Source organism: Cornus florida, unplaced genomic scaffold (genome assembly GCF_030987335.1).
Source record: "Cornus florida cultivar Cherokee Brave unplaced genomic scaffold, ASM3098733v1 CherokeeBrave_3.0.0_Hap2_Chr11, whole genome shotgun sequence".
NCBI classification, from domain to species: domain Eukaryota; kingdom Viridiplantae; phylum Streptophyta; class Magnoliopsida; order Cornales; family Cornaceae; genus Cornus; species Cornus florida.
The window spans coordinates 110,944,412-110,963,173 of record NW_026775581.1 but is presented as its reverse complement, the minus strand read 5'-3'; the positions used below and the strand labels follow the sequence as shown (position 1 = coordinate 110,963,173).

At 34.5% G+C, this 18,762-nt stretch overlaps 3 protein-coding genes across 3 annotated transcripts; all 3 read right to left on the bottom strand.

Annotated features, from left to right (window-relative positions):
* Nucleotides 1-9,267: 9,267 nt before the first annotated feature.
* Nucleotides 9,268-11,646, bottom strand: LOC132281849 (cell division cycle 20.2, cofactor of APC complex-like). The gene is made up of 3 exons (XM_059783513.1): nucleotides 11,569-11,646; nucleotides 11,088-11,357; nucleotides 9,268-9,427 (listed from the first exon to the last, which is right to left on the bottom strand). The coding sequence occupies exons 1-3, from the start codon at nucleotides 11,644-11,646 to the stop codon at nucleotides 9,395-9,397; spliced, it is 381 nt and encodes a 126-aa protein (XP_059639496.1). The 3' UTR covers nucleotides 9,268-9,394.
* Nucleotides 11,647-15,274: 3,628 nt separating this feature from the next.
* LOC132281848 (uncharacterized) lies at nucleotides 15,275-15,721 on the bottom strand. Its single transcript, XM_059783512.1, has one exon. The coding sequence runs from the start codon at nucleotides 15,719-15,721 to the stop codon at nucleotides 15,275-15,277; it is 447 nt and encodes a 148-aa protein (XP_059639495.1).
* A 24-nt stretch (nucleotides 15,722-15,745) lies between these two features.
* LOC132281847 (uncharacterized) lies at nucleotides 15,746-17,566 on the bottom strand. The gene is made up of 2 exons (XM_059783511.1): nucleotides 17,220-17,566; nucleotides 15,746-17,132 (listed from the first exon to the last, which is right to left on the bottom strand). The coding sequence occupies exons 1-2, from the start codon at nucleotides 17,564-17,566 to the stop codon at nucleotides 15,746-15,748; spliced, it is 1,734 nt and encodes a 577-aa protein (XP_059639494.1).
* Between the last annotated feature and the right edge of the window lie 1,196 nt (nucleotides 17,567-18,762).

Here is an 18,762-nt window from a genome sequence, read left to right as displayed (position 1 = left end):
TGAGATGTCATGCCTACGTGGATGGACTAACAAATTAATAGGCGAGAGGTTAAATTTGGAGAAGCATAAATATAATGGTTTCGGCTTCGGTGAGGTAAAGTTTACAACTGATACATCTGAAGATGCCGATAAGGTAATCACGTCAATTATAGCTTTTTATAATTGGTACTAAATATACGGTTATATTTGCATATTCATAATTACTTGGAACTCTACGGTTACATTTATATATTAACTGATATATATATTTATTAAACTTGTTTAAAATTGGTAGGAGTTGGCATATGAAATTATTAAAGTTGTTAAGAAATGGAAGCAACGGCACAATGTAGGCCAAGGCAGGGGGTCGAGATCCTCAGAACCCAGTTCATCCACACGACAACCTAACCCATCTTCGCAATTGTTTGCACAACACCATCCGATGGAGGAGGAAGATGAATCCCACATACCAGTGGAGGAGGAATTCGAAACCTCCACAAGACAAGCAAACTCACCCTGGCAATCTTTTACAAAACACGATCCCATGGAGGAGGAAGGAGAAATCCCCGCACCAATGGAGGAGGAAGTGGGAACCTCCACAGCAATAGAAGAGGAGCGTGATGTGCAGGAAGCAGTGATCCCTTTATTACGTGTTATAAAGCCTGGGCGCCATAAGGGATCACCTTGGGTTGAAATGAAGGTCAACCGATTGCGTGTCCTTCGTCCAGAAGCAAAGGCAGTCATCTCATATGCCATGGATGAGAGCAGAAATGATGAGTGAGAAATTATATAAATAATTTCTTATTTGCTCTATATTTACTTACTTTCTATGCTCAAACACTTAATATGTTATTGTTTAATTATAGTGAAATGCTGGTGAACATAAATGATATTTTCCTCACAAGAAAAGAGATGAGAACAATCTCTTACAATCATTGGATATCAAATAAAGTATGTTCACTTAAAGTTCATTGATTTTTCAAACCAATCACACGCATGCATTAATGGTTTAAATGTGATCATTGTAGGTGGTTGAAGTCTATTGCCAAATGCTCCAACTGAAACAAAAGCGTAGAGGAACCAAATTTTTCTTTCCGCCTTCGATTAGGGTAACAAATTCTTCTATCTATAATGAGTGTTTGTTTGACACATATTAGGTTATCAATTGTGTGCATTTTCAGATTGAACTTTCCAAGATACCTTCAAAAGTGGTTGATAGGAAAGGTAAAATACAAGTAGTTTGGAACAAGTATAAAAGGATAAGGAATGTCGATGATAACAAAGTTCGCCAATTCAATATGGTAATATTTATCGCTTGGAAACATAAATAATTATTATACTTTTATCAAAAAAATATGATTCTAAAAGTAATTAAATTTTTACATTGTTAAATATGCAGCTTTTCTTTCCAACACTTGTAAATGAGAAACATTGGTGCTTGTATGTCTTTAACATTTGCGATAGTCGTATGGATGTGTTGGATTCAATGAAGCAATGTTTGCATGATAAGCGTACTCCAGACAAGATGTCAAAAGATTTGGTAAACGCTTATTACATATGAGCTCATTTTTTTGATTATGTATTCATTTACTGTTAAATTAGGACGGTAAAGTATACAAGTTGAATAACGTGGTACTGAATTTTTTACTCTAATCATTTATATATTGTGCATTTGTAAGTAATGTTGGTTGAGATATGCACCGGAAGAGATCTACAAAACTTCATATACAATGTGCCCAACGTACCTCAACAGCCCGATAGGTAATTTTATCACTTAATGTTCCTAGTTTGGTGTACTGATTATGTTCACAATTATAATTAACAGATACCTAAACAGTCTTTTATTCAGTGATAGTTGTGGTGCTTTCATGTTGGACTTCATGGAGAAATGGGATGGTTCACTCAGTCACCCAAAAGAGAAGGTGAAGCCCAATTCTATTTTTTACATGGGTCTTATTTATTTTTTTCCCCGAATGAAGAAAATACCGAATTACTAAATCACACAATCTCCTCGATACTCTTCGTTAATCATTTAATTCTCGGTTTTCTTCTAAACCATTGGTGCATTGTTAATCTAAGCACCCACTGGTCATTAGTCTTCAAAGGAAGAAATGGGTCTTGCCTTTAAAGGTTTCAAAAAATATATTTGTAAAACTGATCCACATTCCTACATACTTTTGTTCAAGGGTTGAAACTGGAGGGTCTTCAATTCCAATACATGCAAACATAATTTAAAAAATTAATGCAACCACAAAATGCATCCACTATAACGTTTTCCTTCCTCTTCACTGCACTCCCCATTCTGTTTTTACACGTTTTCCAGCTTATACCTTTCTTTTTTCTTTTTGCATCTTTTAAACCCATGTTTGTGTGCAAGTACTTCGCTTTCCGATCTCTCCCCGCTAGGCTGCAATGTCGTAGTGTCAATAGCGGGAAGACCAGGGGACTACGGCACGTGTTAAAACAAAGAGAGCGGTAAGCACCCCCTTTAGGCAACAAAATTTTCAACCTTAGAACCCCCTAATGCAGTATACCCTTAATGTGTGCCATTTTTTGGAAAGAGAAAGCATCCAGCTCTAGTGAGTACGGATCTAACATGAAGTAAGCAATAAAATGAACCATGTAATGAATGATATAGAAAATGTTTGACATCTACTGTATAATGGGTCCTATCGAGTAGAAACCAGCTTTGCTAGATGAGGTTTAAATGAATAGCATACTCTTAAATATTTTCAGACAGTTTTTCATTGTCAAAGAATTCAGTATGAGATCAGTAGCTTAAATCATCAGTCAACCTTGTTTTTCCTACATCACCTAACCAATTAGATACGCAAATACTGGACTCCTGTCATTTTAAATGAACATATTGCAGTTTATATGGTCACTTCACTGTACTTAGTGGTGCTCATTAAAAATGAACCGAACACAAAAGATACTGAAACTACGACATATTGAAATGAATGATTAAAAAATTTCAAAATAAATAGTCACTTTAAGATTACTTTTGGAATGTCAGAAAAAAGGTGCGTGCCATTGAGTGTTTGGAATCAGTAAAAAGGGATAACTATTTTGGGACAGGGAGATCTTTCGTATTATTAGATTTGTTTTGGTTTTGTTTATGTTCTGTCTCTGTGCTGATCTAACCAAATTGCTAACATATTTCCCTAGGATGAAGCTACCTGTTTATGCAATATTTCACATATAAAAGTTTAGTATGACCGAGATTTTGTGCATATGCCAAATTCAACATTGTTGAAAAAGTTTTCTTTATCAAATATATAATTTCTGCAACACTAGATTCCTAACTATTTACACTTATATGTATTCACGCATGAAGTCCATTTCCCTATCCTATATTCATGATTTGTCTTTACCTGGTTTAATTTGCAGGTGGACGTTGATAGATTACGTGCAATTATTGCTTCAAATTTGCTTTCAGATGACAATAACAAAATGAAGGATTTTGTAAAGAACAAAGCACTTTATCCATTTGGTCAAGCATGTTGATTTCAAGTAAGCTTCCATCAGCTTACTTGTGGTTAGTAATTTTTTTTATTTTTTTTATTTTTATGATTCTAACATCACCTCCATCAGCCAACAAGGTACCATTTACCTCAAGGAACCTCACTATCTCCATCTTAATCCATCAAGGCGTGTAAGATGTAATTTCCTCGACTTCTAATATAATTTTTTGCTGTACAACAATTTATTAGTATAAATTAGTTGTTAGTACTATAGCTCAATGTTCATTTGCACTTTTCCATGTGATATATTTGTCAAGAGCTCCAATGGAAATATTCAACCTCTTAAGTAAACTCAAAATTATTATGTAATTGTTCAAACATGTTTTAAATAGCAGTACTACTAAGTTGGTTGGATAATGAGGTCATTTGCAGGGTGTTGGGCAAATTATAAATTCTTTTTTAATTTTGATGATTCTTTTCAAAATTATTATTATTATTCAAAGTTTCGAATTGTCTGTTTTTATATTGCTTTTGTTCCTTATTAATATTATACAATGCCTTAATACTTTAATTTTTATTGCATGTGACAGTCATAGAGACAAAGTGGTTATTTTGTTCCAACTACACAGAGACAGAAAGAATGCATGTCCATCAAATACACAAACAAGAGAACTCTGATTAGTCTTCAAAGGATAAGGGCAACAAATTGGTTTACCACATAACAAGGAAATACATACCAGTATTTGCCCAGTTGGAAGCTAGAGGAAGTGGGATAGGAGGATCGTTGAATTTTCTAAAAAGTGGTACCTGAAATGATATGGGATATGGGACATTTGTAATGTTGAATAGTGTCATTTTTTTTTGCATGTATTTTGCACTCTGTTGGTGTTAGCTATTTTTAAAGTTTTAAAGAATAGTAGCTTTGCAACTTTTGATTGTGGATTAGGTTGGTATATTTTTGCAACTATTGTATGGCTTATTATATTGGCATCTACCTTACATGAAATCAAATGAAGTTGCTCTTTTGGGTTTTCAGGAATTAGTATTGTATGGCTTATTATATTAGGGTCTCAATGAAATTTCTTTCACTACTATATTAATGTACTAATTTCAAATTTGATGGAGTTTAAAACTGAAGCAGTTTATAATGAATGAAAAATTGGTTTGGATCTTCCTTGGTTCCATGGTGTCGATAAATGGATAGTTTAATGAATGAAAAATTGGTTTGGATCTTCCTTAGAGAAAACGTGGTACCTTGACGCCAAAAAGAAGTACCTTCAGTTCAAAAACGTGGTCCCATTAGGAAAAAAGTGGTACCTTTACAAAAGGTACCTATTTTTGCAATTGAAAATGGTATTACACCCCACATCGCTAATTAAGTTGCACATTACATCCACAAACAGCTCCATTAGCGCCATGAATAAGTGTTTAGAGAAAACGTGGTACCTTGACGCCAAAAAGAAGTACCTTCAGTTCAAAAAACGTGGTCCCTTTGGGAAAAAAGTAGTACCTTTACAAAAGGGACTTATTTTTGTAATTGAAAATGGTATACCCCACATCGCTAATTAAGTTGCACATTACATCCACAAACAGCTCCATTAGCGCCATGAATAAGTGTTTAGAGAAAACGTGGTACCTTGACGCCAAAAATGAGTACCTTCAGTTCAAAAACGTGGTACCTTTGGAAAAAAAGTGGTACCTTCGCAAAAGGAATTTATTTTTGCAATTGAAAATGGTATTATACCCCACACCGCTAAATAGGTTGCACATTACATCCATAAATAAGTGTTTAGAGAAAACGTGGTACCTTGACGCCAAAAAGAAGTACCTTCAGTTCAAAAAACGTGGTCCCTTTGGGAAAAAAGTAGTACCTTTACAAAAGGGACTTATTTTTGCAATTGAAAATGGTATACCCCACATCGCTAATTAAGTTGCACATTACATCCATAAACAGCTCCATTAGCGCCATGAATAAGTGTTTAGAGAAAACGTGGTACCTTGACGCCAAAAAAAAGTACCTTCAGTTCAAAAATGTGGTCCCTTTGGGGAAAAAGTGGTATCTTCGCAAAAGGGACTTATTGTTGCAATTGAAAATGGTATAACACCCCAAAACGCTAATTAAGTTGCACATTACATCCATAAACAACTCCATTAGCGCCATAAATAAGTGTTTAGAGAAAACATAGTACCTTGACGCCAAAAAGTGGTACCTTTAGTTCAATAACATGGTACCTTTGGAAAAAAAGTGATACCTTAGCAAAAGAGATTTATTTTTGCAATTGAAAATGGTTATACCCCACACCGCTAATTAGGTTGCACATTACATCCATAAATAAATCCATTAGCGCCATGAATAAGTGTTTAGAGAAAATGTGGTACCCTGATGCCAAAAAGAAGTACCTTCAGTTCAAAAACGTGGTACCTTCGCAAAAGGGACTTATTTTTGCAATTGAAAATGGTATTACACCCCACAGCGCTAATTAAGTTGCACATTACACCCATAAATAGCTCCCGTTAGCGCCATGAATAAATGTTTAGAGAAAACGTGGTACCTTTTTTCCAAAAAGTGGTACTTCAGTTCAAAAACGTGGTACCTTTGGAAAAAAAATGGTACCTCCTTATTTTTGCAATTGAAAATGGTATTACACCCCGCATTTCTAATTAAGTTGCACATTACATCCATAAATAGCTCCATTAGCGCCATGAATAAGTGTTTAGAGAAAACATGGTACCTTGACGCCAAAAAGTGGTACCTTTAGTTCAATAACATGGTACCTTTGGAAAAAAAGTGGTACCTTTGCAAAAGAGATTTATTTTTGCAATTGAAAATGGTTATACCCCACACCGCTAATTAGGTTGCACATTACATCCATAAATAAATCCATTAGCACCATGAATAAGTGTTTAGAGAAAATGTGGTACCCTGACGCCAAAAAGAAGTACCTTCAGTTCAAAAACGTGGTCTCTTTGGGGAAAAAGTGGTACCTTCGCAAAAGAGACTTATTTTTACAATTGAAAATGGTATTGCACCCCACACCGCTAATTTTCTTGCACATTACATCCATAAATAGCTCCATTAGCGCCATGAATAAGTGTTTAGAGAAAACGTGGTACCTTGACGCCAAAAAGTGGTACCTTCAGTTCAAAAATGTGGTACCTTTGGAAAAAAAGTGTTACCTTCGCAAAAGGGATTTATTTTTGCAATTGAAAATGGTATTATAACCCACATCGCTAATTAGGTTGCACATTACATCCATAAATAAATCCATTAGTGCCATAAAGAGTACAAACTTTATTCCAATCTATCTAACTTGAGGGAATGAGTAATACAAAATATACTCCAACATCACTTAAAACATTACACAGAAGCTAATTTTTTTTTTTTTTTTTTCTATAAGATATCCTAAAAACAATTATTCTCTCCCTAATAGGTAAAGAAGCTGCTTTTAAGCCAGTTCCATTATGAAATAGTACTTTGCAAAAAGTTCTCCTTACCTGATTAGTGTCCATAGTTCTGCAAAGTTTTTCTCCCGGAACGGAGCTCTCAACGACTGCAACTTCCACCAGCATTCCTTAAGCAATTTGATAGAGTTTTACCTTCCAAGTCTATAATTAGGAGTTATGCAAGCAAATCGTAGCGGGTTGAAGTGAGAGAGGTTAATAACACAAAATATTTTTACAAGGGTTAGCATAAATTTATGGAAGACAATTCACTAGAGTTCGAAAATTTCCTAGTATCTTATTATATATACTGAGGAGATTTCCTAGTATTTTCTTATATATGAAGGAAGAACATTTGCTAGTTGAAGACAATGGCAAGCAGTAAAATCCTATACGTCGGAGGGGTCTCATGGCCTCACGAAGTGTCGTGAGGAGTTAAAAATGGAATAGTTTCAAATATGAGGAGTTAAAAATGGAATAGCTTATAATGCTATAATGAATAGAAGCCAAATAATAGCAAAATAAATACAAGGTACATTTGTAAAAACACAATCAAAACGTTTATTGAGGGAAAAATAAATACACACTTGAACACATTGAAAAATAAATACACACCAAATCTCGATGGAGGTGATGACGATTACATGCCAGGTTAGTTTTACATAAAAAAAATGAACCATCGATATGAGGAGTTATAAATGGAATAGTTTTGAGAACGATTGAGAATGTAAAACAACTACTTTCAATCCATGCATCTCTTAACGAGTACTTTCGTTCTATATACTTTCGGTCCATAGATCAACAACTGAGATTTACTAGTGCTAATGTTATGGTTTTGTGCATATGCCATATGTCTATTTATAGAGCCCAATTCACAGACATGTGAATGAATTTTACCCATATCATGATTTGACAAAAGGGACTTACACATCTCTCTCTTTGGCATGATAGGGGTGTCTTCATAATAGTTGTCGTGTTATACACCTAACACCACTATTTTAACTTTACCCATGTGATGATAAGATGAGAAAGTGGATTGGTTTTGTGTATCTACAAGAGTTGATTTTTTCAGTGAGAGTCATATTCTGTGACTAGCCATGTGATTGAAAAAAAAGCCAAATAATTTGAAGTGGCCTTACACCATGGCAGATAAAGATGAATGGTCACATCATCAAGAAAAAGCCTTAGTGTCTGAAAAAGTTATAAATAGTGGCATTGTTGTCATGAGGCAGAGTATTGACATCCGTATTTGTAATTACAATTTACTAATCTAAAGTTTTTATTTTAACAAAACTATTATAATGTTAATTTATTTTTTAAATAGATTTCTAAGTGCACTTTGATTATGTAGTATCTTTATTTTTTCTCATATTTGATCAAAGCTATTAAAAAATCTATATGTTAGATGTTGCAGGAATGAGAGCATTTCCATTGCAAAGAAGATGCATAAGGATCCAATTGAAGTTATTCAAGCCATTACTAATGATCCAGACTTATAAATTGCTTCAGAGTTGTCAGATTATTCAGATACAGGGGATGATGACTTTGTAATTCCACCTCCCCGTTATTGCTAAAAAAAACTTAGTAGTTGAGTTAAATTTTATGCAGTATGTATATGAAATGTATGTATTTTTGATTTATTTTATGCAGTATTTTGTATGAATTCCACCTCCCTGTTATTGCTCAAAAAAACTCAGTCCTTGAGATTTACTAGTGCTAATGTTATGGCTTTGTGCATATGCCATATGTCTATTTACAAAGCCCAATTCACAGACATGTGAATGAGTTTTACCCATGTGATGATTTGACAAAAGGGACTTACACCTCTCTCTCTTTGGCAGGAAGTGGGGTGTCTTGCATAATAGTTCATGCACCTAGCACCACTATTTTTAACTTTAGCCATGTGATGATAAGTTATGAAAGTGGGTTGCTTTTGTTTATCTACAAGAGCTGATTTATTCAGTAAGAGTCCCATTCTGTGTCTAGCCATGTGATTGAACAAAAAGCCAAATAATGTAAAACAGCCTTACACCATGGCAGATAAAGAGGTATGGTCACATCATCAAGAAGAAGCCTTAGTGTTTGAAAAAGTTATAAATAGTGTCATTGTTGTCATGAGGCAGAGTATTGACATCCCTATTTGTAATTACAATTTACTAATCTAATGTCTTTATTTTAACAAAACTATTATAATGTTAATTTATTTTTTAAATAGATTTCCTCCTATAAATTATTTATATCGTTTGGATAATCTTTAAATTATTTCATCCATCACTTTTTCAAGTTGTGCATGAATGGTGTCTGCCTATCACTACAACAAAAAATTCATTGTACATTAAAAAAATTCATCATTTACTAAAGTTCCAAAACAATTCATCATTCATCAATGTTCCAAAACAGGAACAAAATCCATTTGTCAAGAATATCATCAATTTCCTAGCACTGCTATTTACCAAATTTATAAACCTTCTAGCACTTGAGTTTCAGTCTGCACTTGTCAAAAAATCACCTCATTGTCCATGGTACAAAATCCAAGCAAGTAGCTGCATCACACAAGTCTCAAATTCAGTATGCTAATCACAAAAAGGAAAGAACAAGATTGTCATTTATGAATCAAATAGATATCATCATCATTGACAAACAAAATGTAGCGAAGAAACTACTACCAAAACGTACGAACAAAATAACATACATAAATAAACAAAACCAAGATAAGAGAGCCTAGTGCTAATTTGGGCATTTGGCAACTTAATTCCGCCTACTCCTGATAAACAATACTGCTTTCCCATACAATTAATTTGGGTAATGGAGGTCTAAATCCCCGTGACCCGCCTAATTTAATTCCAAAGGTTTTGTATTTTCATGTAAATTTTGGTATACACCCAGAAAGACCAATTAATTATATTGGATTCTCAAGTACAAGTATAATTTAACTTGATTATCAGTGAACAAGATATGTAAGTAGTAATAGACTAAATAGTAAAGGGAACCAAGATCCAGTATAGGATATTTTCAGCAAGGGGTAAGAAAACAGGATCATAAAAGAACTGGACAAAGAAACTGCAACTATATTTCAAGATTAACCAGTTAAACATCACCTTTTGAGTCTTTAATTTCTTTAATAACCCTACTTCGGGATCACTCCTACACCAACACAGTTTTTTTTTTTTAGTATTTTCTTCAGCAGTATCCTAAAGCCATCATCCATACCAAGACAGTTTTTGGTTTCTTTTAATTTTCTAATACAGTTTTCTAATACAGTGTGTGATTGTTCCAATCAAGAGAACCAACCCTTGAACTATGCCCGTCTTGCAAAGTCCTCAGCTGTTCAGAAAAACTAAGAAAATTAGAGTACAGGATGGAGAGGTGGCACCAGAAAAATCTAATCTAATGCCTAGATCATGAGAAATGTGACAATTTGCAATAAATACATTTCATTTCACTCCAAATAAAGAATATAATACTCTTAGTTCTAATATTTGTTTTCTAAAATATAGGCCAACTATACAAGCCATAATCCTTCATAGTAGTTCACTTTATGCATTATATCAGTATAATAAAATCTTCAATGATACATGCCTCATTCAACCTTGCACTTCACCACTAAACTGGACTTTGTTCTCTTCCAAACTAAATAAAAGGTAAAGAAACTACCAACTTTATCAGAACTTAAATGGGATATAAAAATGCATCTTGTGTTGCATTTAAACCCATGTTTTTCTTTAAGTTTTTCTTTTTCCACACAAAATGCAGTTAGAGAAACTGACAGAAGCCCAATTTCTTCTTAGCACCTACATATCATGGAAAACATGAGTTCATGAAATATCAAAGAGCAGAGTTCTTGGTTTGTAGTTATTCAGTTGAACGTTTCGTTCCTCCAACCACTCGGGGTGTGAGTGCCTCTATTCTTTATTTTTAGGCTTTTTCCTCTCTGATTTAAATTTTCTTTCAGCGAGAATGTGTTTTGAATCTTATTGTTTATCATCTCATTTTTTGTAATAAAATTTTTCTTTATTGACCAGGGTTTCTTACAACTAGTCAAAAATGCTTGTCATCTTTTTTTAACAGAACAACATTAAAAAAGAATGCCAACTTTTCACCATGCCTCATCTAATTACTTACAATAATCTGTTCAAAGAAATAAAAGCATAAATGATCAATAAAATAGAAAAAATGAAAGCATAATTAAAAGAAAACTCTTACCATCCGACAAGATGAAGGGTCCAACAGCTGGATGTGGGAATTACTTAAACCAACAGCAAGATGTACTCCATCCGGCGCCCATCTGACACTTGTCACATGCCCAATTTCCTCATCAATCACAACAAGTGCAGAAGTAGCGCCATTAGCAGCATTCCACAAATATACTGAATTCCCAAGAGCGATAGCGACAATGTTACTGCTACTCCAATCCAGTAAATTCAAATAAAACTCATCTAGGAGCTCAGAAACAACAAGAATCCTTTCTGGACACTGTTAAATTACCAAACAAACACATGTCAACAAGAAAGCAATCAATCCAAAACACAAATCAGAATGAGAGCTTAGCAACAAGAAGAAGAAAAAGGAAAGAAAGAAAACCCACTTGGGGAATCTATCTCCTAGACTTGTTCTTAAAAGCAAGGATCCTCTTCCTGTAAGCTTCTATGGCTGGAGAGCATGGTGTTGGGCTTTCCTTTCTTACCATCCCACCGTTGAGCATGTAATGTGCAAAATCAAAATCCATTGCAGATCGGTTGGGAATAAACCTATCCAGCGCCATCCCAAAAGAACAAGATTAGTGTGAATTTCCAATAAAACCTATATATATATATATATATATATATATATAAAGGCAAAATGACAGGAAAAAATCAGCCATAGAGTTTAAAACCCAGGAGCAAGATTAGTGTGAAGCCTATTGCGATGACAAAAGAAGGCAGGCAAAGATATTAAAAAAAAATTTAAATAAATAAAGAGAGTATATTTTGAAATGTAATATTTTCTTTATATGGAACACAAAAACAAAACCTGAAACTATCGTTACTGTCTTTTACAACTATTTTGGTTCCTTTCGAGTAAAAATTCTTTGTAATCCAAGACAATAGGACATATGATAATATTACATTATTATCTCTTTTCCTCACTTAGAAACCTAACAACTGGAGAAATGAAAATGCTTACCGGTTCACCTTATAGCCTGTTGGCTTATGGTTTGAATTATAAACCCACTGGTCAAGGTTCGAGACTGGTATATATAGAGAGGAAGCTATATGAGAAGTCACAAATGTTAGATTGTGAATCTTTTGGTCATTCTACCCAATCTTGCTCTTCTAAGCCCACTACTAAGCATACACAAAAATGGAGAATGAAGGAGGACGGCTAGACCTAATTCGAATTAGTGGGAGGAAGTTATAAGGGGAAAAGGGAGAAGTGTTGTGGATCCCCCCAATGAGGAATTGTGAAAGGAAAGCCCTAAAATGGCTATACCTATTGCTTCATTATCAAATATATTTGAATTCACTTCTTCTTTTGATGTGTCTTTGATCACAATCTCATTGCACCTCTCTCAAGAGATTATGGGACCTATTGATTATTTAAACTTTATTGGGTCTATTTCTCTGAATAAAGAAAGAACTACGTAAATCCAAATTTATACAAATAGAAACAAAAACATATTGAGTGTGTTTTCCCTGAATCTTCATGTTGAATCCCATGGAAATCCAAACCAAGAAACCTACAGGACTATGACTTAAAAAATTATCTAATGATGTCAAAAATTCTAGTCGTGCAGAATCTATACAAGTTGAACAAATAAACCCTAAATTCCTGAAAACTCATATTCGTAGACAATAAACCATCCAAATATGCTAAAGAAACCCTTACGTGAAAAAAAATCAAAATCCAAGAAATTAATGAGAACATCAACCACAAAAATCTAAAGATATTGCAAACAACACTAGATATCGTCTAAAAAAAAGAAACATTCAAACAGTAGACGAAGAAACCGTAGTTCACAGTAAATCCAAAAGTCCAACAAATTCACGAAGACAAACAAAAGAAAGAAAATCAAAAGGAATTCGATACAAAAGCTAAAAGAATTTAAACTTTTCTCATTTTCTTGAATTCATTGCAACGAAACAGAAAGCCGAAAATATCAATTGGTTGGCGAACATACATAAACACACACAAGCAGATGGAAACACATACTTTTTCGCACAAATTTTGCCTTCGAAGTTTCTGATCTGAGAGAGGGAATCGCGACATTTTTGTGTCCAATTCTTGAATCCAAAATTGATGTTTTAGGAACAGCATATATATATATATATATAGGGATCAAAATTGTATAAAAATAGAGTAGAAATCCTAGCAAAACGATGAACAAGACTAGAGAGAGAGAGAGAGAGCAAGAGAGCGTTGATGAATGAGTTGGGTTTAAGAGAAAATTAGCAAAACCTCCATATATCAACATGTACGAAGAACGTGAGAACTTGCATTAACTCATTAAACAACATATCAACAACTTCTCCTCCACAACAATCAATCAAAACCTCCACATACGATGATCCCATACTCCCATGCTTTCAACATTTTAAAACAAGAAAAAAAAATGGCGTCCACATGGGCCGATGTAGCAATAAGGTAATAAAGTTCAAGATACACCATAAAATTGGTCACTTAAAGGCATGTGACCCCCCCGAGTATGAGTATAAAAAGCATTACAAATGTGCAATCATAAAAGATTTTTATCGAACATAAAGACCATATAACTTACAAATTTGATGTACTTGATAGCCATGCAATCGACGCTCCCGTTGTTATCTCTTCCCAGCCCCTAGCGGGAAGACTACATTTGAAGTACATGCAAATCAATTAAACAAAATATAACACCAAAATATTGTACAAGTGGAGATGGTTAAATGAAAAAACTCAAAAATAAGGAACATATGAGCAGACAACTTTTTTATTAGGCGCTAGTAACCAAAAGCAAGACTCTAAACAAAATAAATAAATAAATGGGGTAACAGTAGTCAACTAAGATTATAGCAAAATCCTTTTTATTATTGTTTCTTTATTTTTTTATTCTATCAAACATGATTGGACTATTTGGACCACAAAAAATCAGAAGGAAGCGCAAAAATCTATTTGAAACAATTTTTCCCAGAAATACATACTTCCCTTTGAAAAATCAATAAAAAAGAAATTCTCAAACAATTTGCATGAAACCAAGTCCATTGGAAGCTTAAACACACAATTTTTCTTCTATCAATTTAAATCAATAAATTTTCTTACCGATTAAATAAGGTTTGAAGGAAAAGATAGGAAAAATTCTGCTTACAAAACAAGGATCACAGCATGTTAAGATTAACTTCAAAAATCCATACTAATTTCAAAATCCAATCAATTTGAGCCAAAACAAAAACCTGTAAACTCATTAATAATAACTGATATCACATAATTTGAAGTGATTATTGTCAATTATGCTCGTGAGTTTGAAACGTATTCGTTCACGTGATCTTTTGGACATTTAATAGAGAAACAAACAAGTCTTTTTCTTTGTCATTGTATAAAAAAGAACAAGTGATAAATACCAAAAAGTGCCATACATACCTCATCGGTTCGCAACACAACAAATTGGTCTCTGCTGGTTATATGTGACAACACCTCACTTCAGGGACGGATATAAGTCCAAAATCCTTAATAAAGTAGTCCCCAAAGGCTCTAGACATTGCCAATCTGGGGCATTCCTCATTCGGCAGCCAAATTTTGTGCACCACAGGCTTGTCGTTTAAACTGAACACTCTTCCTTTGTACTGATTTATCCATTCAGCCTCATTTGTCAAACAATGTTGATAATGTAAACACAATGTTCATATAATTTTTGAGACACAAAGAAAGTGAGGAAGAGAGAGACTCACGAGGTAAATTGTGGTTGAAATAACAGTCATAATGCAGTAGGGGAGCTCCAAGGAATTAATAGTGAAGAAACAAGTCATAATGACTTTAATATGATGTTATTTTCCTAGCCTTCCGTAAGCATGTAACATGTAAGCCCGTCCATTGTCACATAATCCCATAACCTCCTTGCTTTCACGACCCTCCAGCTGCCAGAAAACTCACACACCTATGATTTTTAAATAACACTCCACATAAGACTCATACGAGGACCCAGGAAAATAATTTCAATACCAAAATAAACCACCAGACGAATAATACAGATTCAACTTAGAATAAGTTACATCATACTTAGAAATGTTTTCTAAATAAGTTAGAAATACTATCACAACATAGTTATACTAATGCAGTAGGGGAGCTCCAAGGAATTAATAGTAATTACAAAATAATTCCATATTTAAGGCCTTAACACCTTACAAAATAACTCCACTAGAATTAGCAATTATATAACTATTCTATCCAGGTATAGGAGCCTTGCACTTTCGACGATTATGACCATTCTCGCCGCATCGCGAACAGTGTAACGACCTTACATTTTGAAATTGTGATTCGATTCGTTTAATACGAGGTCGTCCAGGGGGACGTGTTACCGCAGGAGGCCTAAGATGGGAAGCACCTTCACCGTCAGCAGCAGCAACAGCAGCTGGATTCGGCATATCATGCATGGGGACAGAAGACATGAGATGTTCACATAGTTTTTGTTGTGTTTCAACCCTAAACCATGGATCAACCATCTCACAAATATTTAAAGATAATTCATGGATGGCATAGCATGCATGCGAACAAAGAATCCCACTCATGGTCCACTTCAAACAACTACAAGAATTTTCACTGCCAAATACCACCCTGAATGGTTTTCTGTCTCGATCATATATTGTACACTCAGTAGGCGAAACACGCATCGACTGAAAACCAAGAGCTAACTCTTACTCTTTTTTGATTTTCTCCTCAATACGATCCCCAACCGGGATAGTCCACTTCTGAACGTCCAAACTCTTTTGGTATAAAAATTTGCTGAGTCTTTGCATGTGTGTATCCATCAGCCTTGTGATTGAAAAAACCCTCTCTTCTTTCACCCATGCATTGAAGGACTCTGCTTGATTGGTGTATAATTTATCCCAATGCTTGGAAGTAAACATAGCATTTGACCAATGTTCAGGTGAATTCGCCAAAACCCAATCGCATAACTCCCCTCGAAATACCCGCATGGTAGCCAATGCATTCTTATACTCATCTACAGTTCGAGCATATGCAATTTTATCGAGTAATTTTTTCGCATGCTCTTTACCCGAAGCCCTCAATCCTAAACTTTGTCTCCCAAGAATGGATGTAGAAAAATTCGCCGTTAGGTGACGAAGACACCATGAGTGGTACTGGGAGCCAAAAATATCTCTAATACAACTTATTAGGCTCAGATGCCTGTCGGTTAAGATTGTCACAATGCGACCATCTAGAATCTCTTTCACCTTGCTCAAGAACCAATGCCAATCATCATCATTCTCAGAAGAAACAACAGCATACGCCAAAGGCCACAAGCCATCATTCGCATCGAACCCCGTTGCACCAAGCATTGTTCCTTTATAATTGCCACTCAAGTGGCAAGCATCGATTGCTAACATGGGCCTGCAATAGTTGATGAAACCTCGTATGGAGCACCCATAAGCTACAAACACTCGCTTAAATCTCCTATCATCCGTGCACTCCCACGATGTAATTGTCCCAGGAATATATTCTGCTATTCGTTCACACAACCACGGGACTAAAATATAGCTATCCTTGGGATTTCCCTCAATGATATGACGTGCACACTCCTTAGCTCTCCATGATTGCATGTAAGTCATTTTAGCAGAAAATTCACCGTTTATATCTGTGGAAATAGTCTTGGGGGTGCATTTAGGATTGTCCCTAACCTTGTTCACAATAGCTCGACCCATTTCCTTCGACCAAAAAATGGCTTTATAATCTGAAATGTCTTGAGCAGTGTGAGTGTGAACATTATTAAACAGCTTGATTCTCACTATATCACCACTTCCTTCACAACCAGCTGATAATTTCCATGGACAATTATTAACCTCGCACACAACTCTATAATATTTTCTGCTATTGTCCAAGTACTTGAACCGAAAATGATTACGAAGACCAAACAAAACGAGTGCATCTTTGAAATCATTTGGGCTGTCAAAAAGCTGATCCACGTAAAGAATGTCATCAATGTGTCGGAAAGAATCCCGATGCAAATTTATCGGAGGAAATGAAGACGTTGACGCAACACTTTGTAGAAGACCAATTGGCGATGTGGCTTCAACAAATTGTCTACAAGTGGATAAAAAGGTATATTAAAAATCACATAACCTATGCAGCGCATACATCAATGTATTACTTTAAATATATATGTCTTACCTCTCACTATGATCAGTAGGAATTGTGCATGATGCAATTACAGGCTCTGCATCTTCCATATACACATTTAGCATGGGACCACTCACTACAAGCATCACTCTAAATCCAGATTCTCCCGTCATCCTCAAAAGTTCATTCTTGTTAGATTCGGTGGTATAATATATGACTTTACCACTCATGTTTGAAGATGAACGTTGTTGTAACTCATTTATAAATGATTCGTATGTTGTTGTTGTTGTTATCATAAAAGGGTCTGTGACACCGCCGATGTATATAATTTCCCCATTCTCATTTTTGTCAATTTTCCCATCAAATCGACAATAGCATATAATTTGTCTCTCATCCATTTGTCCAACTGCTTCGAAAATTGACTCATTAGTTTAAAAAAAAAAAAAAAACTAAATATGAAGTTCAAAAAATAATGAAATATAAAACAATTAAATATCATAATTATATAATGTAATTTAGAGATCTATTTACAGCGAAACACTACTAATTCCCTCAATAGGGATAGGCGGTGTCAAGATTAAACTTTTCCTAAACACACACTACAGACCTTTTTCAAATCAAAATACAACCACAAAATCAATGCCATTGATTACTAGATAATTGTATCACTATGTGTACAACAAACATATATACAAGATGAGGGAGATTATGAGATGAATAGAGAGTTAAATGGGACAATATAAATTGAAAATAAAAATTTGAGAGTTAAATAGAGAGAGAGAGCAGAGTGTTGAATATTTTTCACACACATAATTTATATGTGTAAGTCTTGAAAATGGGGGAGACAAGTACAAGGGAATGTTGGAATAATAAATTAATACTAAATACATTTTTTTGATAAATTAATGCTAAATACATATATTAAAAAAGCCTCATTTATAGAGTTTGCTAGCTTTTGCATCAATTCTATCATGTGCGTAGATGCCTAAAGACATATTACACAGAGGTATACTCTACATGCCATTTGAGAAAGAGGCAACAATCTTGAATAATTCTTGATCTAAATTGAGTTATAATAATTAATTATACATAAAAACTAATTGGACTACCTATGTGTTGGTGGCCTTGAATTTTAACTCCTAAATTCCTAGGTTCTGCTGAGGATTTAGTCTGCAGTCATCAAAGAGCCTTGAATATATAGCTTGAATGAAAAAAGCTACCAAAACAAATAAAATCATTCTTCTTTGGCCCTCTGACTATGTGGGCATGGAAGATTCCCGTAAATAGTCTGGTTATCTTAAAATTGAACAAATTGTTAAGTTTCAGAATTCTTTCTAATAGGAACCATTTTTTATTTTTTGTATTACTTACTTTTTCCACTTCTATTACCACCCTTCCCCATCCAAGTGACTCAGCTTGAGTGGTATCTCATGTCGCTTCCAAATAAGGATTCAATTTCCATGTAAAAAATAATAGTAAAAAATTGATAAATTCTGACTCTTTTTGTAGGAGGATACAGATATAGCTGATTTTACATGGATATTATTTTCTAACGGAGTGAATTGATACTACTCATAGCTATCGAGCAATATTG

Excerpts from the sequence above, each read along its gene's own strand:
- LOC132281849 (XM_059783513.1), bottom strand. The coding sequence starts at position 11,646 with ATGGCGCTGGATAGGTTTATTCCCAACCGATCTGCAATGGATTTTGAT. Across the intron at positions 11,358-11,568 it reads ACATGCTCAACGGTGGGATG|TGTCCAGAAAGGATTCTTGT; the intron begins GTAAGAAAGGAA and ends GTAATTTAACAG. Across the intron at positions 9,428-11,087 it reads ACCCTTCATCTTGTCGGATG|CTACTTGCTTGGATTTTGTA; the intron begins GTAAGAGTTTTC and ends TGTGTGATGCAG.
- LOC132281847 (XM_059783511.1), bottom strand. The coding sequence starts at position 17,566 with ATGGATGAGAGACAAATTATATGCTATTGTCGATTTGATGGGAAAATT. Across the intron at positions 17,133-17,219 it reads CCTACTGATCATAGTGAGAG|ACAATTTGTTGAAGCCACAT; the intron begins GTAAGACATATA and ends ATCCACTTGTAG.
- LOC132281848 (XM_059783512.1), bottom strand. The coding sequence starts at position 15,721 with ATGCGTGTTTCGCCTACTGAGTGTACAATATATGATCGAGACAGAAAA.